Source organism: Alosa sapidissima, chromosome 14, assembly GCF_018492685.1.
Source record: "Alosa sapidissima isolate fAloSap1 chromosome 14, fAloSap1.pri, whole genome shotgun sequence".
NCBI lineage: Eukaryota > Metazoa > Chordata > Actinopteri > Clupeiformes > Clupeidae > Alosa > Alosa sapidissima.
In genome coordinates this window covers 32,210,138-32,234,624 of record NC_055970.1, presented here as the reverse complement: position 1 = coordinate 32,234,624, position 24,487 = coordinate 32,210,138, and the positions used below count along the sequence as shown (strand labels likewise).

The 24,487-nt window shown below is 47.6% G+C and overlaps 1 protein-coding gene across 1 annotated transcript in view; it reads left to right on the top strand.

The window, feature by feature from the left end:
- The window catches only part of zfhx3 (zinc finger homeobox 3), a 169,619-nt gene that overhangs the window by 138,051 nt on the left and 7,081 nt on the right, over nucleotides 1–24,487 (top strand). The window contains 6 exon segments of the mRNA XM_042061031.1: nucleotides 1,114–1,221; nucleotides 1,797–1,799; nucleotides 12,812–12,990; nucleotides 13,648–13,848; nucleotides 18,660–18,783; nucleotides 18,982–24,477. Of these exon segments, the coding sequence (XP_041916965.1) occupies nucleotides 1,114–1,221; nucleotides 1,797–1,799; nucleotides 12,812–12,990; nucleotides 13,648–13,848; nucleotides 18,660–18,783; nucleotides 18,982–24,477 (6,111 nt within the window).

Below are 24,487 nucleotides of genomic sequence, written 5' to 3'. Positions count from 1 at the left end.
CACTACTTCTAAACAAACTTAACAGGCAAAGGGAGCTCTTGGGGGGCACAGGGGGGAAATAAAAGGGATTGATGCCCATTTTATTATCTGGGTTTCAGCATCTTGCCTGTGTTACTTACAGATGGCGTTATCGGAGATCCATTGTTTGGAGTTCACTGCTTTTAGATGGCCAGATATATTGAACAGGGAGCTCTTAAGATGGTTACAGGGGAATTTTTACATTTGACTGAGCAAAATGAAATGAATTGTGGTCTCAGTTTAAAATATTTATACTTTTTTCATCCTGCAATGCTGCATTACCCATGATGTAGAATGTATCTTTTCACTGGTCAGCATCCCAATAGCATGAAGCCCAAGACCACAGTAATGCATATGGAGCATTCTAGAGGTTTCTGGAGGGAGAATGAGAGAGAGAGCAGGAGGGAGAGAGAGAAGAAGAAAGAGAGAGAGAGATACAGACAGAAAGAGAAATGAGAGGTAGCTCTCTCTGTTCAAACAAGCACATGGACAGATCTCTTTTTTTTCCTGTCTGCATACTTCTGACCGCTTTGGAAAATGTGTGTATGTCTCTACCACATGTGTGTGGTTTTGTGCTGTTTTATGCCCATATTAAACAGAGGAAGCCATAAAGATATTTATGTCATGGACTTGCATAAAGGAAGAATTATATCTTTAGAGCTAGGGTTTATATTTATAAGTAAATCCACAACAACAACAGCAATAATAATAATAATTATAATAATAATAAAAATAATAGTAATAATAATAATATTAATAATTACAAATAACACATAACATCAGTTGTTATTTTTAGATAGTGCCTTTGCATCTTCTAAAGGGAGATTTTAGAACAGCGCATTTTTTTTATTTCTGTTTTCAAAGTTGCAATCAGAGAGCGAGATGGTGAAAGTGCGCTGCCGGTAATGAAGCCGCACACCGAGCACACACACAGCAGTTCCCGCCCCCTTTTGTCTCCTAACCTTGTAAATGCATGTCAGCGAATGTAATTGTTGTAAGCTCCTATAGAAAAAAAACGCTGCCGCCCCTTTAAGTGCTTCCACCAATTCTGATGGAGTGGTGATTTACATATCCCGTCCTCTCCTCCCCCTTCAGGAGAACTGAGTGAGGATGTGGAGGCTGCCAGTGAGATCACTACAGAGCAGGAGGACCAAACCAAAGACAGAGAGAGTGGGGGGGAGAAGGAGCTCACCAAAGGGACAGGTAAGGCCTCTCTCTTTACACCTCTCTTTAAAGAGGGTGGGGGGGGGCAAGGGAGGGCATGGGGGGGGGGGTCGGGGGCTGGCAAGGGGTGGGGATAGAATTTATTTAGGAGTGGTTATTTTAAACAGCAGGACAATATTCCAGAAAAGGATGTGCTTTGTTTTCATCTAACTGGACATTTTTTTTTACACAGTCTTCAGAGCCCTTTACGTGAAACGTCTCTGATGTGAAATTTCCATGGATCAAACACAATTTGGTTGCTTTTCCCCCCTCTCTTAGCTCGGCAATCCGACTCATTAAATTTACTCTGACAAAGTAGGCCAAATTGCCTGATTTAGCTAATGTGGCCAAGTGACCAAAAGGGGAAAAAAACAGAAGTTTTTTTGTCCTCCACTGGCTTCTGTGAACCCAGACGGGGGCTCATGGGTAGTATAATTAGGGCCTGGTTTGGCATGCATGTGACCAGGCTGTGTGGATGCTGCTGTTGTGACTGCAGCAGACAGACAGAGGCGAACACCTCTGAAGAATGCTATCAGAGAGGGGGGGTGTTGTCAGCAGTAGGAGCTGGGAGGCAGCAGGTGCAGGTGTTGGGTTGCAGGGGCCAAGGGGGTGAGGGGGTGGGGAGGTGTGGCCTGGCCTGGCCTGGTCAGGGAGGACTAAGTAAGTGTGTGTGTGTGTGTGTGTGTGTGTGTGTGTGTGTGTGCACGTGTGTGCGCGCGCGCGTGCGCATGTGTATTGTGTAGGCTGTGCTGTGCTGGTGTAGTGGTGTGGGCAGTGGCACTCACTCTAAACCAGGCCTGCGTGGGAATCCCCGGCCTGTGTAGGAGTGAGAGGTGCTCAGCACAGCAGAGAGGGAGAGAGAGAGAGGAAGAGAGAGAGGGAGAGAGAGAGAGAGAGAGAGAGAGAGAGAGAGCTGCCTCTGGTGCTAATGGAAGAGTGGAGTAGCTTACATGAAGCTCTCAGAGAACTTGTGGCTACTTACTGAGCTGCCTGCTACCCCCTATGGAATAACAATGAAGAAACCAAAAGACATGCAGCATATTGGTTTAATAATTGTGTTATTCAGTGTGTAACACTGTGTGTTAAATATGGGAGTATATGCAGCTGTTGTTGTGATGGTGATGGTAGTATTGTCCATAGCAGTGGGTTGGCTTCATGTTAGAAGTTATAAAAATGAGTACACATTGCTAGGGGCAGGGGGTATAGACAGTCGAGGGGGGTTGTGGGGAAGTCCTGGGGGGATAAAAGACACCCCCCACCCCCTGCACTCCCTACTGATGCCCCCCTCCTCCAGCATTTCTTGTGTGTGTGTGTGTGTGTGTGCGTGCAACCCGGTGCTCAGCCTCAGCCAGCCCAGCAGGCTAGCCTCTCCTGCCTGCAGCAGCCGCGGCTCCACACCCTCAGCCCGCATCTACACAACCCCCTCTGATCTGCCCAGCGGCAAACTCTCGAAAGCAGCTCTCTCCCTCTCTCTCTCTCTCTCTCCCTCTCATGCAAGGCTGTATGTGTGTGTGTGTGTGTGTGCAGCAGGGAGAATGCTAGTGGGGTTTTCCAAAGGTGTAGTCTTTGTGTTGTTGGGAGAGATGCACTGAGATTGTGTAGAATGCAAGAGTGAGAAATATATATGCTGCCACTGACATTCCTTTCCACTTAAAAAGTCCCCAAAACAATTCATAACTTTTTCACATAACTTTGCACATTTTTTTCAATTCTGAAAGCGCAGCATGAAAAAAAGTTCATTGGCATATTTGAAACCAATTTTTTATGAAAAGAGAAAAAAATGTCTTTGATATCTGAACTTTTAGTTGAAATGAAGTAGAGTTGTTTGTGTTCTTTGAAAGAGTGGCAGTCCTCTTTGATGGAAGAGGTAATGATATGCATGCCCGGCTGAAAATGGCTAAAAGTATATTTTAACACATCAAAATAAAGCACTTTAAAAAGCATTAAAATGAGCTGAGTGATTAATAATTCACTCGTACCTGTGGTGCACAGGAAGACGACTCCTCACATTAGGATTCCTCTTCCTCTCCTGGCCCCCAACCCCCTCCTTTTTTCTTTCTTTTTCTTTTTTTTTTTTGAGAGGCATGAAATTTCATACACGAATATTCAATTCCTTTTCCTCCCCTCTGTCAGTCGCTAATCACCAAATAAGTGTGTTTCTGTGTTTTCACAAAGGGAAAAGATGTGCTTGCCTATGAAAAATTTACAGGCTCCCAGCAGCTTATTAGAAACGCTTAGTTAAAAATAGCATGTGCATTAGGGAGCCAGGTCTGGGGTGCTGTTTGATGTCTGCTGGAAAAAAAAGAGAGAAGGAGAGGTGGGTTGGTGGTGGAGGGTGGTGTTTGGGGAGGGTTAAGGTGGTGAAGTAGGGTGGACTGGATGGAGGGGCGGTGGTGCAGTTTGAACCTGGATGGCTGCGTTGGCATCTAACAGGAGTGTGTAACAACGAGAGTCTCTTTTTTTCCCCCTCTCTGGAACTCAACTGAGCACTGATCAGCAGTGCGCTTCCTGTGGACTGGCTGCTTCTTAACCTTGGCTAAAATGAGCATTAGAGAGAGAGAGAGAGAGGGAGGGTGAGGGATGCTGCTGGTAAACAGAGGCACGCTTGTTTTGGCTGGGGACTCTCTGAGAGGGTGTGTGCCGGCAGACGGTCTGTCAGAGTGTGTGTGAGTGTGTTTTGAACTCTGTGTTAGTATGTGTGTGAAAGTGTGTGTGTGTGTGTGTGTGTGTGTGTGTGTGTGTGTGTGTGTGTGTGTGTGTGTGTTGCTGGTTGTATTGACGTACTGGAGCTAACCTGTTATTTAAAGGCATATCTAAAGGGATTTGAGTCGCGGCGTCTGAAGCCACGCTGTTATTAAGGTCCGTCATTAGTGGTATTGAAGTTTCTTCTCTCCTCCTTGTCACGCCGCCGTTGGAACTCGCTTGTTGAGACGTTTGGTTCTTTATAAATGACAGTCACTGTCAGGTAGAGCGCATTAGCCCGCCGCATGGAAGAAAGCAAGTCCTCCTATTTAAAGCTACTGTCAATCTCATCCCTCCCTTTTCATGTGCTTCTCTGCCGAGCCTGCCGTTTCATTACAGGCATTTAGAGAGACACACGGCAGCCATGTTAATGCGTATGTGCTGGGCATGTCATGTGATGAAGGGCCCTGCTGCCACCATGGGGGTGGCGGCTCTGTGTTTTGTTTTCTCCGTGACATGCTATAGTCAGACGCGCGGAGCTATATGATGCACATACATGTAAACACCTCCGCCCACACGCGTGTGCGCACGTACACAAAGACCCATGCTGCGAGATGGGGGGAAAGAGATAGAGTGACAGAGAGAGACAGACAGAGAAAGCGAGAAGATGTGAGGCCTTTGTAATTATCTGCCAAGGGGACAGGAAAAAAGCAGGCGAACGAGAGGAAGAGTGTGATATGACACACTTCCATGAGACGAGGCTGTACACAGTGAAATCATTACTTATTTAGACAATAAAATTATGTTGGCAGACGCTGCAATTTAGCCACCCTTCCAAATAAGCATTGCAAGCCTTGTTTCTAATGTCAAGCATAAAATATTCATAAAAGGTTAGCCTGGAGCCCTTTCTCCCCCGCACCCTGCGCCTGCAACACCTAGCTGAGGCAGCATTAGCCAAATAAGACGGCCCGCTTAGGACAGCCAGAGCTACCTTTATTAAAGCAGAGGGGAGACTTAATGGAGCTGCCCAGCACAGGAGAGCAGGGGCACAGAGAAGAGAACAGGAGGAGGAGAGAGGGAGGAAGAGAGATAAGGAGGTGAATCAGACAAAGAGAGAGAAAGAGAGGGACACTCAGAGAGAGAGAGAGAGAGAGAGAGAGAAGGAGAGGGGGAAAGGGAGAGAGAAAGGGATTGTTAATACACTTAAGGGCTTGGAGGAACGACCACAATATGATTTGACATATTTAACATAAATGTATAGGGAGGGCTGCTATTGAGGTGGTCTGTATGGGGGGGGGGGGGGGTCCTCAGCAATTGAGGGTTATGAATAATTCCTCTCATCTCCCCCACACCCACCCTTTCTCCTGACTTTCACATCACGGGAGCCAGTGTGAGGGAGGGAGAAATGATATTACAGCACAGGTCAGCCGCATTCTGACTCTGCCAGAGTACCCTGCCAAATTGGTCCCATCTCTTCTCCCTTATATATTTACTTAAACGTATGAGTCCCAGTGATTGGATGAGTAGGGGAAGGAATTGCGTGTGCATGTATGTGTTTGTGTGTGTGTCTGTGTGTGTGTGTCTGTGTGTGTCTTTGTGTGTGTGTGTGTGCACATGTGTGTTCATGTGTGTGTGTCCACACATGTATATCTGCATGTGTTTGGGTGTTTGTGTGTTTGTGTTGGTGAATGGCGAAGAGATCTGGCTTGCTCTCACATGCTCTTATTGCCAGTGTACATCGACACCCCCTGGATGCAAAGGCCTGATACTGCAGTTCAGGCTTCATATTGAAGGCATGTGTTTTTATATTTGTATTGTCCATCTGCCATTTCACTCGAGACAATTTCATGGATCTGGAAGGTTTTAGGTGCACGGTCACTTATTGTGCCAAAACCGTTTGTTAGTTAGTAGTCACATATGTCAGTTTTCTGGGTTAGCTCCAGCAGTAATAACTACCAGATCAGAAGTATATTTTGTACTTCATTTTCTGATTTTCTGGGTAATGGATATTTTGTGGTATTGCAATTAAAACAGAAAAGAGCAGAATCATCCCAGCACACACATTACAGATCTGCGGGCTCTATTTACATCCAACCCCGCTGCTTGAGACGCGGGCATCTTTGCATATTCATAGCATGTCCTTTGAACGGTTGTCATCCTTTAAATTAAAAATTCTTTTTTTGTCTTTGAGGATAATAGCTCATAAATTGTCCTTGTTTGCGAGTCAACTCCCTGAAAGAGCACTGTTTATGAGTTCTTACTGGCCATATTCTATTGAGCTGGCAGTCCAGGGTGTGTGTGTGTTTGTGTGTGTGTGTGTGCGTGTGTGTGTGTGTATGTAGGGGGGGATGCCCTCTGAAGGTGATCGAGGTTGCTGCCTCTCTCACTGGCGTGATTAATAATGTGTCCACTAATTAATATCTCCTTTTAATTTCTTCATTTTAAATTTGTCTTTGTTGCAGTCATGCCTGTAGGCCTCTCTCTCTCCCTCCTGCCACATACGCCAGGCAGGCAGGCAGGCAGGCGGCCACAGTCACATGGTGGAGGTGGATTTTCATTTAATAAATGGTTATACACCAAGGATACCCAGATATGATGAGCTGCGGGTTTGGCACAAGGCTTTGGTTGTAATTTTCTTTATTTGAAATTAATTGATGCAGAGTAATTACCTGAGAAATATGAGGTGAAATGGAATATAGCCCACTGTCGCTCAGGGCTCCAACATGGCCTGTAGATTAAAAAGACGGCTGCAAAAAAAAATGAGGAGGAGGAGAAGGAGGGGTGGAGAGAAAGATAATATTCAGTTATTGTTAGCAAACGTATTAAAAGTGAATGACTTTTTAGCACTGGGGAGTTGAACCTGCTTTTCCATATTAATGGTTAAATTGCTGAGGGACTGGGGGCAGGTTCTCACCCGTGTGTCAGGAGGGGAGTGAGAGATGGTGTCACGTCACGACGCCCTCGAATAGCGAATGGAATTTGAAGGAGGGAAAGGTGATGATGAGTTTGGATATTGGAGTGAGGTGGACATGCCGGGGTCTGTGTTTACCAGGAAAGGATGCGTCCAGCAGGCCTTCGGCAGATTGGCCGTTTCACAGCTGGAGGCTGCAGCATTCTTAGGCCAGCGGGGGTGTTTTGGACTCTCTGTAAGACATCTCAGGATGATGCCTGCGTGCTGCTGACCAGCTGGTTGAACGTTGTTTTTTTCCCCAAGGTCCTTTGGGGCGATGCCTCTGGAGTGGCCGAAGCATACGCAAGCCCTCACCTCTGATACCAGGGGAAATCTTTTTTTTCTTATACTTTGGCCCCATCTTTTCCCCCCTCATGTTCCTCCCCTCTCTGCCTTCTACCTTCATCAGCACACAGTGTCTGGGTAGCGGGCCTGCTCTCAGAATATCCCTTCCCAAGGACAGCGGCGGTAATGACACGATGGCAGCTGGGATTGCATTCCTGGAAGATCTCAGTGTTGGAGGAGCTGTTGTGTTAACACCAGGGCCGGCTTGCGTCGCTTAGTCATTCCAGCTGCCTTCCTTTTTTTGCCGCCCAGCCCTCCTTGCTCCTGACACCCCCTCCGTAAGCCCAACAAGCCCCCCTGATTGCTCCAGAGACCCGCAGCCCTGCGCTGACAACCCCAGAGCAGGCAGAGTAGTGCAGCCGGCCCGGCCTGCTGGAGGTGAGAGAAGGTGCCAAAGTCCAATTCACTTACGGGACTCGACAGCACAAAGGCCCTCGGTTTACCGAAAAGAGCCATGAATTAATAATCACCTAATTGACTTTTAAGATGTTTCCCCCTCCTCTTCCTCCTCCTCTCCTCTTCCCTGCCGCCTTTTGTACTGCGAGATGAAAGTCCCGGCCGTCTCGTATGTCTGAGTGAGTTTTATGTGGAGAGAGGCTGCTCAGGAGATGAAGGGTCAGCAGAAGACTGTCCCCCTTCATACAGTGGTCATGGTAACATCTTTAACATAATAGAGACAAGCCCATTAGAGGTGTAGCTTGGATCTGAAGGATGCCGACTGCAGGCTGGATGGTTGCTTGGATCATTTGTTTTGCTTTGATGTAAGAGTTTAAGAGTTGGGCAGCCGTGGCCTACTGGTTAGCGCTTCGGACTTGTAACCGGAGGGTTGCCGGTTCGAACCCCGACCAGTAGGCACGGCTGAAGTGCCCTTGAGCAAGGCACCTAACCCCTCACTGCTCCCCGAGCGCTGCTGTTGATGCAGGCAGCTCACTGCGCCGGGATTAGTGTGTGTGCTTCACCTCACTGTGTGTTCGCTGAGTGTGTTTCACTAATTCACGGATTGGGTTAAATGCAGAGACCAAATTTCCCTCACAGGATCAAAATAGTATATATACTTACTTATACTTATATTTAATAGGCATTGTTGGTGGGGTAAGAGAAATTAAAACCATGAATTCCCCAAATCCTCTTGGAACCATTCTGCATGAGTGGCATTTTGGACCTGAATGTCTTTGTCACCGCTTTGCGTCGTCTGTTATATTTCCTGAAGGGCAGTCCAGATTCCTGACATTGACAGGCACTGGTGTTTGTCAGAGCTTCTGTCATCGATGTCACCTTTGTGATCCCCGTGAAGTCACGGAGCCATTCGCTGCTAATCTTCTCGCTCTGTGCTGAGCCGAGTGCACACAGACACACATACACACACACACACACACACACATACACACACTCACACCACATTCCCCAGAAGGCCTGGGTGTTTCCATCAGAAGCCAGTGTTCTGGTCATGGTCTGTTTCAATAGATCTCTGATGCAGGTCCATGTTCCATTGCCAGCCCAAGCATGCCACATTTAGACCGTGTATACATGCACACACACACACACACACACACACAAACACACACACACACACAGTTTTTTTCTCTGTACTCCCTCTCGTTCCAGTTTGTTTTGTGCTTGGCCCAGTGGTAACGATGGTGGCTGTGATGGTGTTGTTCTTTCTTCTTCTTTTACTTCAGCACAGCCCTCATGACAACACCAGTGAAAACAAGAACAGGGCACGGTCGCTGGACATTTTCGTCACAGGCTTTGTGGCAGAAGTGGGGTTTAGTATTTCGGCCAAGTGGCTGTTTAAAGCGACTGATTGATCAGATTTATGAAGTCCTAACAGGGCGTGACAAGGTGAGCTAGACCACCCCCCCAGCACCCCCAACTCTCCCCTGGTCTCAGACAGGTAGCAGCCCACTGAGTCTTACTGGTCTCTGGAGAGGCATTCTAGACTGCCCCTTTAAACCCCACAGCTATGTTAGTTCAGCTGATACATGAATACAGTTCACTTGTATGGCTTTTGGAGCCTCTGTGCGACGCCATTTGAATGTGTTTGGTTTAAAGTGGTAGCAATGGCAGAGAATAAAAGTTTCATGTGAGCCTAATCCTCAACTGAAGGCTTCTTAAACACTTCATATTAGAGAAGCAGTCTGGCACGGGGTGGGACAGCCAGTTCCCCAGCATATGCTGCCCATTAGCGTGTCCCGATAGAGGACACCAGACTCATTTTACGCTTTTGTTTGGCATTTGCTGCTGCTGCACACTCGGGCTCAGACAGCGGCCTCCGCTTCCAGCACTGGGCCCAGGCCTGCACACTTCCCCTTCTGCAGCCGCCGTCGCCACGTTCGTTCCAGCTGTTTGTCTGCTTTCAAATGGCTGCCCAACCTGTCCACATATGTGCAGTTTTATGGGAGTCTGTGTGTGTGTGTGTGTGTGTGTGTGTGTGTGTGTGTGTGTGTGTGTGTGTGTGTGTGTGTGTGTGTGTGTGTGTAGGGGAAAGGAAGAGAGAGAGAGGATTTGCACCCCTGTCTTTGAGCAGATACAGACATGTCCAAGATCTTAGGGCAGACAAGCAGTTAAGTCTAAAAGGCATTGGCAGAGGTGGCCATAGAACAAATAGCACATGTCGGGGAAAGTCATGAGGTCCTCCTTCCAGCCCAAAAGGAGGAGGGTGGAGGGTGGAGAAAGAGAAAGGGAGAGATAGAGAGGCAGATTGTGAAGGAGACTGTGGGGGGAGCAGTGGAAAGGAAGAACTGGTCTCCTGGAGGCGGGCAGCGCTGCTACCTGGCGGAGGAGGCTAAGTGCAGCGGTGGTAGAGGAAGTGGCCAGGACAGTCAGAGAGGTTAATGTGATAGAATGGGAGGTTCCTTTGTTTAACATTTCCTTTGTTTATTGGTGGAGATGTGTAATGGGATTGGCCCTGACTGGAGCCTAATTGGGCTTGGCCAGCTGATCCCGGAGTTTCCGTGAGATCTAGCAAGCTGCTCCCAACCAAAGCACAGAGCTCAGGCCCCCAGCCCCACCGCCACCACCTCCACCACCTCCACCCAGCCAGCCACCCACCCACTGGGCAATCAGCTCAGCTGCCTCCATCCTGATTGGAGGTGACATTTTAATGTCTAGAGCAGTGGGATGGTCAGCCCTGCTTAACCTGACCCCCTCTGCCCAAGCCTCTCGCCCCCCTCTCTCTACACACACACATACACATACACACACACACACACACACACACACACACACAGGAACATTCACACAAACTCACACACACACAAACCTCACACACTCACTACCCCTGCTCTCAATTTGCCCTTGCAGGACTGTACGAATCAGGCCAAATTTAACTCTTTATGTCCTCGTTAAGGGCTCGGCTGGCAGTGGGTCCTTCTTGAGTTTCACAGTGAATTCTTTCCGCTGGCGGAGCGCCGGTCGGGGGGCTGCACGGCTCACCCCCCAGCTCTGGCTCCGGGTGGATTTAGCTCCTTTACGAGCGTTGGCTTAACTGAGTATTTTTACTCGGCTGCTATGCCTTTCTGCTCGCCGCTTCTGTTTAGTTTAGTGTTTCTTCCTCTCTGTATATCTCCTACTCTCTCTCTCTCTCTCTGTCTATCTCTCTCTCTCTCTCTCTCTCTCTCTCTCTCTTTCTCTCTCTCTCTCTGACTCTCTCTAGCCGATGCACACTGGTTAGCCAGGCATCAAGCCTTCTGTTTTGTTTTTGTTTTCTTCTTCTTCTCTGTCTATCTCTTACTCTTTCTCTCTCTCTCCCTCCATCCCTCCCTCTCTCTGGCTTTCTAAATAGGCTGGGTGGCCAATGCGCCCTGATAGGCAGGCATGGAGCGGGCCGTTGTTTGGCTGGACGCAGTGGGGATGGCGCGGCGAGCGCATTGTGAAGCCTGGTGCAGGTGGCATTAGGGGGGATTAGCCGTGTGAAATGTTCTGCCAGCTAGCGGAGCACATTTGAGACGGCAGCGGCGGCAGTGCCAGTGATTATCACAAAGGGGGGATTCCTTTCTAAGATGTGTGCGGGGCACCTGACAATTCCCCGGCTCTCTCTGTACCTCCTACATACACTGCCTTTGTCAGCAGTGTATGAACAGCAATTTTACCTTATGTGAACTAATGGATAATGTGTGATGTCTTCACTCCTCTCCTTGAGTTACTCGTAAGGTGATTTTTTTGTGTAATTCTATACTAGCAATTACTGGCCTTGAGATAAGCATCTTACATGCTACACATGTTCCTGCTTTCCATTTACTTTCCATCACGTATTTCCAAGTGGCCATTCAGTGAATAGTTCTATTCAAAGCAATGTTCATCTAGTATGTGTAATAGCACCTTACTGGGCCCACAAAAACTTTACAATTTACAACTCTTAACTTTAAACCTGAGACTGACCTACTGAATGGTATCTCAATTTGCCTTACGGAGACATCATACCCAGTTAAAGGAATGGTCTAGTGTTGCATATGTTGAGAATGAGACCGATACAGATAGGAAACAGACCAGAGGATAGGCAGATATTGGTCTCTCCCTCCAAACCCCGGGAACATTCTGCACGGCCCCAACCTGAGAGACCTCTTGCAGGCAGATTAGCTGGTTACAGAATTCCAATTAAGTTGTGGGTAGCGCTGGTGCTCGCTGGCGAGGGGGGGCAGGCACAAAGAGCGCACGGATTTACCTGCGCAGGGTCAAGCTGTAGGTCAGCAATAGCAGCAGGATTTCAGGGGATCCTGCGCCGGCAGCTCCTCCAAAGCTCCCCTGTCCTGCGTGGCCCCAGCCAAATCACAGCGCTCGCCTCAGCTGGCTCGGTCTCACACAGCCCCCGGAATCAAAGGGCTCACAATCTCACCTGCTTTTAATTGCTGGGAGCGGAGTAAAATGGGCTCCTGGTGAAGCGCTGGCTCCACGGGTGCGTTTGCTCATTTTTACTCGCCAGTTCATGCTGCCTTTTCTTTCCTGTCATAATGTTTATCAGTTGCAGGACTACGGACAAAAAGAATATATGTTGAAGCATATCTGAATTTAAATTAAGCATGCTTGAATAACTTCTTGTGTCATGTAATTATATATATATAAATGTACATATTCCTTTTAAGTCTGAAAAGAAAATAGGGTCAGGGCTGAAGCACAGGCTTTGGAGTGATGGGCCTCTTTTAGATAAGTGTTGTCTGATCAGACATGTCATGGGTATGATGGGCTCCTCACAAGTCCCATGGATTCCTCCACGAAAGCTCCTGCTTCAAACGCTGATGCCAAGCAGAAGCCAGAGCAACCTGACGTGGCAAACTAACGTTTTGATTAGACGTCTCTGCTGGTGTCTGATGTCCTTAACCATCCAACATCGGCAGAGACAGCCCGTCACGGCACTCTGACTGCCTGTCTCCTCGGTTGGCAGGGGAGGGGACTTGGAAACGGTGGTGGCAGTTTGCGCAGGAGGGCCCCATCTCCTCTTCCAAGCTCCCCTTCCCCAAACTCTGTTAAATATGCCTCTGTCACCGCTAGGGAAAGACATGCGTAAGCCCTTTATCCAGCCTTTGTATTGATTGATTAGTGTGGTCTTTAGAGTATCTCTGGCCCTGCCCTGTCTTGACTGAGTGTGTTTTCTCTCTCTGTGTGTGTTTGTGTGAGCAGCAGCAGCAGCAGCAGCAGCAGCAGCAGCCTCATCCGTGGCCACATCCAGCCAGTCAGAGAGGGAGCAGTCGGAGTCCCCGGCTCCCTCCAAGCGCCCGTCCTCGAGGTCCGGGGCTGCTGAGAGCCCCCTGTCCTCCAAGCGTCCCAGGACGGCCGACAAGAGTGCTGGGGAGCAGGTGAGAGGAGGTCGCCATTAGCACTGGTCATAGGCACGTAGAGTCTGACGCTACTCTGCACCGTCAGGAATGAATCAGTCACTCAGTGTTGCCAGACCCCATTTCAACATGTTGATTTGTGTGTCAGTCTAGTCTCTGGCATTGGCCTTCACCTGTATTGCCAGGGTGTGTTATGAAAGCCTCATCCTGGAAAATTAATTACTGCTGAGGTTAAAAAAAAACTCTTCAGCATTTTCTGAAGTTCAGTAAATCTGGACTCTCTCTTGCATTATGCAAACAGTGTGTTTTCATCTGAAGATTATTTTCTCCTTTTTTCCACACTTGCATCGCTAATTGCGCAAAAAGGTAGAAAATCAATACAATATTTGACAGCTGAGAGGCCTTTGAAGTGCCGGCCAGGATTTTCTGCCACTCACGGTTACTCACCGTTCCCTGTTCAGACGAGATCTGCTCCAAAGAGGAAAGAGTCCCCACGTCCCTGTGGATTGCACTTTTCTTCTCTATCACTCTCTCTCTAAACAAACTCTCTCTGTCTTCCCCTGTCATTCACTCTTCCCTCCACTTTTGCATCCTCTTATCAATTCATCACACTCCTCCGTCTTCATCTATCCATCATCCATCCATCCCTGTATCCCTCCCTTCCTCCTTCTGCTCCAGATGTACCAGTGCCCCTACTGCAAGTTCACCAACACTGACCTGAACCGGCTCAGGATGCACGTGATGACGCAGCACTCCGTCCAGCCCATGTTCCGCTGCCCGCTCTGCCAAGACATGCTCAACAACAAGGTCCACCTGCAGTTCCACCTCACACACCTGCATAGCGTGGCGCCGGACTGCGTGGACAAGCTCATTGCCACTGTGAGTGTGCACATGTGTATCTCTGTCTATCAGTTTTTGTGTGTTGTGTATGTCTGTTTGTTTGTTTATTTGTGTTTGGATTTATTGCTAAAAAAAAGTTTTTAACAAATTCTTTAACTTCTGCCATTAGCATTGCATGCAGCCAACATTAGGTCAGAGAGCCAGACACATATTCTTACACAACCCATATTTTTTTACGTATTTAGTTATTTTCACTTATTATACAACAGCATATGGCTTATATGTTGACATTGCTCATAGCATACAAATCTGTTACACTGAGCATGCTGTAAATGGCCTTCAGGCTTTTCTCAATTCTCACTGGAATGCTCTCGCTTGCCAATTTTGCCATCTGTTGAAGTGTTGAACCCAGTTTTTACACCTACGAGACCATGTAGGTTGTGGGCTCGAAGTTATTATTATATAAAGCATTTGCTCTTGACCTCCCAGTGCGGAGGCAAAAACCTGTGCTAGGGCATGATTACATGACATCTCTCAACCACAGGGCTTTCAGGCGTCACACAATGACAGAGCAAATGTCACGGCTCCCGGCTTTAGTGTCTGGCGCCCCGGCACTCTGGCTATTGTCGTGAAGCCCACACTGTTAATAGCATCTTTTCGTGCCGTCAGTGTGTCTTTTTAGTTGTGTCGTCTTCAGCTAATTGAGAGATGTGTGAAGAATAAGGTCTATTGAGTGTTCAGTTATTCATGCGAGCCATGCTGACTCCATATGCCAGCGCACTACACGCAAGGCTGTTTCCCCCAGTTGGATGTGGCACAGTTGTGGCCATGCCAAAGACCAGTGTGCAACATGGCACAGCTTATTTGCTCACTCCACAGGGATGAGTCACTCTCTCTCTCTCTCTCTCTCTCTCTCTCTCTCTCTCTCTCTCTCTCTTTTTCTTTCTCTTCCTCTCTCTTTTTCATTCTCTCTCTCTCTGTCTCTCTCTCTCCCTCCCTCCCGCACTCTTACTCACTCCGCCTGAGCGTAATGAAGGTTGTCTCTCCCATCTCCTTCTCTCTAATTGATGACATTTGAGGCTTAATCAAAACACAAAGGAAACTGTTAATTGTGAAATGGCCCCTGGGCGTCCTGTTGACTCACTTGAAGTCAGATATTATGGGGTGGGGCGACTGAGGGGGGTTGATTCTGTAGTGATCCTCGACTCAGGCATTGTCTTGACATGCCCACTGCCAATGAGCCTTTTCCCCGTTTCATTATGTTATCACAGGCGATTGAGGAAGTGAAAGAACATGCAGCAGAGAGAAAGAGAGAAGGAAAAAACCCTAATGGGTGATTCTGCTGTTCGCCCCACGAACAGCTCCTCTCCTCTCCCCTTTCATTCCTCTCTGGTGTGCTTTGACATTCTCTGTGTGGTTGTGATCACTCCAGTGCTATTCAAAACAAAGGCTTTTATTATTAATATATTCAGGTAATTGTGACACAGATGAATAGAAATTTAATGAGTGGATCTTTTTTCTCTCTCCCCCTCTGTTAATGACATGCAAGTCGAGGCAATGCAAATATTATTATTCACTATTTTTTAATCTAACTTGCCAACCTGAGGTCTCAAGTGACTTTCGAGAGCCATATTGCCGTAAGGCTAAGAGCTTGAGGGAGGAGAGAGAGAGAGAGAGAGAGAGAAAAGCACCATCCTGAATTTGCCCCCCTCCCTCGCCCATTACACTCAATCCTGGAGGTCCTCAAAGCTTCAGTGTGTCTCAGTGACGTGTTGTCTCAGCATGGGAATGCACTGTGGGGATTGGGGTTGCATCAGTAAAAATGTAAGAAAAGTTATTTAAAAAAAAAAAAAGCTCCAGAGATGTAGTCTGTGAAGTGCCTCTCCCAGACTGATTAACACTGGGAATGAAGAGTGCATTCAAAGAGGAGCGGGAAATATTCTCATCGTTGTCAAGACATGTCGGAGGGGGACATTCTTTCATATTAAGAAGTAACACTTACATCATCCCTCTTTAAGTCGCCTGACTTCATTACTAAAATCCCTCGGTATTGGGGCCCTTTTTCATCCCACATGCCTCACCCCCCCCCCCCCCCACACACACACACCACCACCCCCCAGAGAGAATTTACTTGATTTCAAGTCAGTCAGAGGAGGCCATCTATGAAAACTGTAGCTCTTGTTTCACTATTGCTAACCAGTTCTAGGGATAAGGAGGAAAATGTTTGTTATTTTTTGAACGTAAGCGCTGAATGGCTTACTGGCCCATCCCTTAGGGTAATGGTGTCCCTAACTCCAGTGAGGCCATCTCTCTGTCCCTGCTAGCACATTAGCTGTGGAGCCAGTCGTATATTTTCTTTTATAGAGATGATAATGTGCAGAGTATCTTCAAGAGGAGTGGGATAGAGACATACTTAATGTAATGCACATTAAAGCTGGCACCTATTTTTTTCTGCCTCCGATACACGGAACAGATTTGATAGGTACCATACCCCTCTTACTTGTCCTGCCGGTGATCCCTAATGAATTCCGCAATAGGTGACTTTTATTTCTTGCAGACTATGCATAAAGATGCACACTTTAGATATAAATGCACATCCTTCCTCAATCTCTGTGTCCTACTCTCTCTCTCTCTCTCTCTCTTTCTCTCTCTCTCTTTCTCCTTCTCTCTCTCTCTTTCTGTCTCTCTCTGCTACCACTATGTCTCATTTTCTGTCTGTCTAAGATAGAGGTAATGAAAATAATTGTGCTTCATTAATTCTGAGTCTGGCTAGATGATAGCCATTTGGAGCTATGTTTGCCAATTAGCCGGTCCAAATTAAAAGTGACCTTGGGATACTCTTAGTGCTTGCTTCTCGTTGCCTAATGAAGCAGTTGTCTAGAAACAGTCCACTTTGTAATGTAAATCACTGCCGTGATTTGTTTTTGTAACTCGCCAAGCTGGTCATACTAATTTTCTGCTTCTACTTTGGAGGAGATTGTGAAAGGTTGTAAAAAAAATTATATGAATATGAAATTTATTTCTGTGTATTTCTAATTAAACTAATTGCACGCTGATGGACAAGAAAATCCTGTCTCATCCACTTAACCCCCAATAGTAGTGACTGGCTGTGGCATGGAGGAATTGCAGTCCTCTCAGGGTGCTTCTGAGGCTGACAAAATCATTCTGGAGCGTGCTTTGCTTGGAGACCTTTTCTCTGCTGTACATGTAGAGAACAGTGCTCCTGGCTGATATTTAAAAAGACTCTGACTCCAGGCCACTGATCCAAACACTGAACCATAACACTAGCAATACAGCTGTTTGTTAGGCACAGTCTTGCAGATGTGTTCCTGGTTATTATGACCATTTGAGGTTTATTTAAAGGTTTGAGGATTATTTAAAGGTATTCATCTGGTACACTTCAGAGTTTCAAAGTCAAAATCAGGAATTATGAGAGAGACTAAAGCAGTACAGAGTAAGATATGCATGTGTTATTTCAAATGTCAGACATATGTATTGAGGCAACACCTTATCTTATTTTGATCTCCCTCACACACAATCAGATTTCAGTATGGCTTAGTATTTTACACTAGGTTGAAGGTGGTGGTGGGCGATCGAAGGATATTCAAATGATTGGCTCTGATGCTTCAGGCAGTTTAGGCACAAGAGTATTCCGGTAAAAGGGAGAAAGGGAAGGAGAGGGAGAAAGATGGAGGAATAGAAAGGGCAGGAGCTTGTGGGGTGGGGTCTTTGAATTGAAATGCTGTGTGGGGAGTGAAGATGATTATTCTGTTTGGGGAGTTAATTGAAAGAAGGTGAAGCCGGCAGTGCCTCATCTTGCAAAGACTCTTCCAATCTCAATCACTGATTATTGTTAAATAGGGGCCGCTTAATGAGTGCATTTGATGAATTGTTGTGGGTTTTTTTCTTCTAAGAGAGAAAGAGAGAGAGGGAGAGATTGAGGAGCTCAGAGGAACATAGGAGTACACATGAGGTGGGGGGTTGCCAGGATAGAGGGAAAGCTCCTGTCATTCACACATGATTGACTTCAACCTTTTGAGAGCACAGGAAACCTGGCTGCACTTCTGCCCTTTTTAATCAATATTCATTGCTTCTTGAAATGGTCTAATTAAAAATACTGCAAGAAAGATTGAACTAGAGTAAAGAAGCACATGCAAATGCATTTTTTTACCATTCACAGTATCGTTCATTTGTTCACACATTCAGAAGTACAAATATGCAAATACATTTTATAAATTATTTGTCAGTTGCTACAATCTTGTTGTTGGTGAGGTGTATGAACATTGCACAGTCAGAAGGAGATCAGTATATGCTATGCAACAGACTGGCATCTCTGCTCAGTGCTCTCATCTATTGAAATGGAATGTACTTTTTACAAGGAGGGAAAATCATTTAATTAGGCAACCTAATGAGCTTTACACTTGGCTAAGGTGGGCCTTTTCTACCCATCCTACTAATTGGCTGCAGCAGAACTTTCCAGGCACATGACAAAACACCAGCAGTGATCAAAGTGCTAACTCTTAAGTGAAGCAAAGAAAGTAGAAATAATATGATTCATTTCTGTATGAGTGCAGGTACAGTATGCATGGTTGTGTGTCTGTGCTAGGCAGTGTGATCTCAATCTATATGACTATTTTCGTTACATCCATTTTATATGCTGTTATGTCTCTTTTTTGTCTTTGGTGTTAAATTTAATTGTGAAGCTGTAGTTTGTTATTCAGCATGCCCTGACACTTGTATTTTGTATGCATCATTGCAAGTATCTGAGATCTCCTACCTACCTATAAAAGAGGAACTGTGAAAGTGGACGTGCAATTAACAAGGAGCACACCCTGTGTGTTATTTTCCAGGTGGCAACTACAGAAGTGTTGCCAGCAAGCATGTTCATACCAGTCCCCAGTCCGGAAAGGGAGGCACAAAGCACCCCCCAGTCCTCAGCCAACACTGGCAGTGATGACATTAAGAAACAGACAGGTTCGTATTTTCTTATCAACAGTAGTGGTATCTTTTTCTGTTGCTAGTTACATACTGGTATTAATAAATTGCCTATGAATTGTGTTGTCAAGCTCTAGTTTTGTGCTGAGATATACAGAGACATATAATTAATGTTTAACCAAAAACTATATATTTATAGTTTAAAAACATTGTGCTGTTCTTCTTTTCAATTTACAGAAACCTTGGATGCTGACCCTGAAAAAGTTACTTTGTCTGCAGAAATGACTGAAACTCGCAAGTCGCCTCTGGAGGAACACCAGTCTGGACGAGAGGATGCAACTGGTTTCCTGTGCTGGAAGAAAGGCTGTAACCAGGTCTTTAAGTCCTCCAGTTCTCTACAGATGCACTTCAATGAAGTCCACAACAAGAGGCCTCAGCTGCCTGTCTCAGACCGACATGTCTACAAGTACCGCTGCAACCAGTGCAGCTTGGCTTTCAAGACGGTGGAGAAGCTACAGCTTCACTCCCAGTACCACGTCATCAGAGCTGCCACTATGTGTTGCCTGTGCCAGCGAAGCTTCAGAACCCTACAGGCACTCAAGAAGCACCTGGAAACTAGTCACCTGGAACTGAGCGAGGCTGATGTCCAGCAGCTGTACGGTGGGTTACTAATGAACGGAGATCTAATGGCCATGGGTGATCCCTCTCTTGGTGATGACCAAGGCATTCTGGCAGAAGATGACAAGGACGGCGAGGAGAGTGATCCAGAAGAAAAGCAGAGTCCTACTGGCAGCGATTCAGGTTCTCTGCAAGAGGATTCGGGATCAGAGCCCAAGAGAGCCCTGCCCTTCAGGAAGGGTCCCAACTTCACCATGGAGAAGTTCCTAGATCCCTCTCGGCCTTTCAAGTGCACAGTCTGCAAAGAGTCCTTTACACAGAAAAATATCCTGCTTGTACATTACAACTCTGTCTCACACCTGCACAAGGTGAAGCGGGCCCTACAAGAGTCCACTGCTGGTCAGCCAGAGCCCACAAGCAGCCCTGACAACAAACCTTTCAAGTGTAGCACTTGCAATGTGGCATACAGTCAGAGCTCCACCCTGGAGATACACATGCGGTCTGTCCTCCATCAGACTAAAGCCCGTGCAGCCAAGCTGGAGGCAGCAGGTGGAATTCCCACCTCTGCAAGTTCTGGACTAAGTGGAGGGGCCTCCAACACCATTAGCACTTCTACACCCAGCCCAATTCCAACCTCCAACTCCACATCCATTTCCAGCAACAGCAGCTGCTCTTCAGCAGGCGGCCAGACGGTGCAGAGCATGCTGGGAGGCAACCACCTGAGCCATTCACACAACACCGACAGCCTGGGGAACTCGGCCAGCCATCAATCTCCCTCTGAAAACCACGACATGAAAAAGAAGAAGTTTGCCGACATGCTGTCCGCCCGGGGCCACCAGCAACAGCTCCAGCAGCAACAGTTGGCCCAGGCCCAGGCCCAAGCCCAGGCTCAGCTTCAACAGGAGCTCCAGCAGCAAGCTGCACTCATCCAGTCTCAGCTCTTCAATCCGCTTCTGCAGCACTTCCCCATGACAACAGACGCTCTTCTCCCACTGCAGCAACAGCAGCTGCTCTTCCCCTTTTACATACCCGGGGCTGAATTCCAGCTGAACCCAGAGATGAGTCTCAGCTCCTCTCTGGGTCTGAGTAGCTCTACGGCAGCCATGTTGGAAGAACAGAAAAATTCGGTCCAGCAGGCCCAGCAGAGCTGTCTTCAGCAGCAGTTAATGCACCATCACTTGCAACAACAGCACCAAGCCCACTCTCAGGCTTCAAGCCAAATGGCTCTGCTCCAGCAGAGTGCCTCGCTCTCGCACCAAGTTGACAAGAAACCAAAGCCGTCTGTTCATCCAAATGAGAAAGAGAGGGACCTGCCGAGGGAAAAGGAAATGAATGAAAAAACAGAGGACCAGACCCCTAAAGATACAAATGAAAACATTAAATCCAAGGAAAAGAAAGACACTCAGCCTGTTGCAGTTACTGTGAACCACGATCCTGGCTTTCCTCCTCCTAGAATTGCCTCAGATGCTCGAGGAAATGCAACCAAAGCTCTTTTAGAAAATTTTGGATTTGAGCTGGTGATTCAGTACAATGAAAACAAACAAAAGGCACAGAAAAAGCCAACAGGAACTCCATCAGCAGGTTCAACTGGACCACAAACTATTAGCCGAGTTGTGGATCCTATCGAAGGACTGGAGAAGTTGGAATGTGAGGCATGTGGCAAGCTCTTCTCCAACATACTGATTCTGAAAAGTCATCAAGAGCACATCCATCAGTCCTTCTTCCCATTCAGGTCACTTGAGAGGTTTGCCAAGGAATACCGAGAGCAGTATGATAAGCTTTACCCAATGAGACCTCCAACCCCTGAGACTGCTCCTCCACCCCCACCACCTCCTCCGCCTCCCCCTCCACCACCCCCTCAGCCTCCTCCACAGAGAGCACCGACACCAAATATCCCCGTCTCTTCCCCTGCTCTCACTCCCTCAACTGTCCCACCTCCACAGCCCTCAGTTACCATGGCTCAGATTCCCATGTCAATGGACCTGCCTCTCTTCTCCCCACTCATGATGCAGCCCATGTCCCTGCAGTCCCTGCCTTCCCAGATGCAAGGTCAGCTGTCGTCTGTAGAGCCAGGATTGGCCTCTGATCTGGCTCAGCTTTATCAACAGCAGCTCACACCGGCCATGCTGCAGCAGCAGCAGAACAAGAGACCACGCACACGCATCACAGATGATCAACTCAGGGTCCTCAGGCAGTATTTTGACATAAACAATTCTCCCAACGAGGACCAAATCAAGGAGATGGCAGACAAGTCAGGGCTTCCCCAGAAAGTGATCAAGCATTGGTTCCGTAACACCCTCTTTAAAGAACGCCAGCGCAACAAAGACTCGCCATACAATTTCAACAACCCTCCCATCACTACACTAGAGGATATAAAAATTGACTCTAAACCACCTTCACCTGAGCCTCATAAAATGGAGAGCTTTGGAAGCAAGAGGTCCTCAAGGACAAGGTTCACAGACTACCAGCTTAGGGTATTACAAGACTTCTTTGATGCCAATGCCTACCCTAAAGATGATGAGTTTGAGCAGCTGTCTAACCTGCTAAGTCTGCCTACACGAGTCATTGTAGTGTGGTTCCAGAATGCTCGACAGAAGGCTCGCAAGAACTATGAGAACCAGGGAGACGGAGGAAAGGACGGCGAAAGACGTGAGTTGTCTAATGACCGTTACATTCGTACCAACAACCTAAACTACCAGTGCAAGAAATGCAGCCTGGTGTTTCAACGCATATTCGACCTCATCAAGCACCAAAAGAAACTCTGTTACAAAGACGAAGATGAGGAAGGCCAAGAAGACAGTCAAAATGAAGATTCACTTGACCTTTCTCATGAGTATTACACCCTGTCTGGGTCTTCAGGCCACACTCCAATGCCTACATCCTCAAGCCTCTGCCCTCTACCCCCATCCACCTCTGCCTTCTCCCACATGACATCCTCAGAGAAGGAAGAGGCCACCACAGCAAACACATCCAACTCTTTTGACGAGAAGCCCAAGCACTCAGCTGAAACCTCCCTAGATCACCGGGACAGCCAGCCAATTCTGAAACAAGAGAACCTCCACAGGTCTGAAACACCACAGCCGAGACACCACTCTAGAGAAGAAAAGCCCCTGATGGCTCCAAAGAACTCTAAGCGGTCATCTCCCTCCATATCCCAACAACAACCACAGAGTGGTCCATCAGCCTCTCAGTCTAGCCAGGCGATCTCTCAGAGCTCTCACATGACACTAAATCCTCATCTGTCCACTGCTTCACAACAACAGCTTGCTCAGCAGATGATCCCATACCAGTGTGAGCAATGCAAGCTGGCTTTCCCTTCATTCGAGCACTGGCAAGAGCACCAGCAGCTTCATTTCCTCACTGTCCAAAACCAATTTATCCATCCTCAATTTTTAGATCGCCCCATGGATATGTCTTTCATGCTCTTTGATCCAAGCAACCCTCTGCTGGCAAGCCAGCTTCTCTCTGGGGCCATGCCTCAAATTCCAAGCAGCTCAGCCACTTCTCCCTCAACACCAACCTCAACCATGAATTCCCTGAAGAGGAAGTTGGAGGAGAAAGCGGGCACCAGTCCAGGAGAGAATGACAGCACCAACAGCGGTGAAGAGCCTCAGAGAGACAAGCGCTTAAGAACCACAATTACCCCTGAGCAGCTGGAGATTCTCTACCAAAAATATCTGTTGGACTCTAACCCAACCCGCAAGATGCTTGATCACATTGCCCACGAGGTTGGTCTCAAGAAGAGGGTAGTGCAGGTGTGGTTCCAGAACACTCGAGCCAGAGAAAGGAAAGGGCAGTTCAGGGCTGTGGGGCCAGCTCAAGCCCACCGCCGCTGCCCCTTCTGCCGTGCCCTGTTCAAAGCCAAGACTGCCTTGGAGGCCCACATTCGCTCACGCCACTGGCATGAAGCTAAGCGTGCTGGCTATAACCTGGCCCTGTCTAACATGTTGCCCGACCACGAGGGACTGCAGTTGAAGATGGACCCTTTGGATATCTCAAACTATTCGCAGATGGTCTCCTCCAACAACAATGATGGCCAGTGTTCTTCTTTGTCACCTGTAAAAAACTTGGATTTTTCCCCAAGGGCCCTAATGAGCCCCACATCTATTAAAGTTGAGGGAATGGAGGACTTTGAAAGCCCAACAATGTCCTCTGTGAACATGAGCTTTGACCCAAGCAAACTGGACAATGATGACTGTTCCTCTGTGAACACGGCCATCACTGACACCACCACTGGTGATGAAGCCAATGCTGACAATGACAGTGCTGATACAAAGCACGGCCACAACAGCAGTGACATTCTGTCCAAGTCTGGGGGGACTGCACCCTCCCTTGAGAATGAGGACCAGATGTCCTCAGGGCTTGTTAGCCCTGCAACAAGTTATTATGCTAAAGATTACGAGAATGAAAACATTATTGATTACAGTGAGACCTCGAGTATGGCTGACCCCTGTTCGCCCAGCCCTGGAGCCTCTGGAAGTAAGAGCATTGACAGCGGAGACAGGCCTGGCCAAAAGCGCTTCCGGACACAGATGACCAACCTCCAGCTGAAAGTGCTTAAGTCCTGCTTCAATGACTACAGGACCCCTACCATGCTGGAGTGTGAGGTACTAGGCAATGACATTGGACTTCCAAAGAGAGTGGTGCAGGTTTGGTTCCAAAATGCTCGTGCCAAGGAGAAAAAGGCCAAGCTCAGCATGGCGAAACACTTTGGCATCAACCAGACATCCTATGAGGGCCCAAAGACAGAGTGTACACTTTGTGGTGTCAAGTACAGTGCTCGTCTTTCAGTTCGAGACCACATCTTCTCCCAGCAGCATATTGCTAAGGTGAAGGAAACCATTGGGAGCCAGCTTGATAAGGAGAAAGAGTACTTTGACCCAGCCACAGTTCGTCAGCTGATGGCCCAGCAAGAAATGGATCGCATAAAGAAAGCCAATGAGGTATTGGGCCTTGCTCAACAGCAAGCAATGCAGCAACAGGGCATGTTTGACAGCCCTGCCCTGCAAGCCTTGAACCTTCAGTCAGCTTACCCAAATCTACAGGGCATACCCCCTGTTTTGCTGCCAGGAGTCAGCAGCCCTTCCTTACCAAGCTTTAACTCATCAAACACAGGTATGTCAAT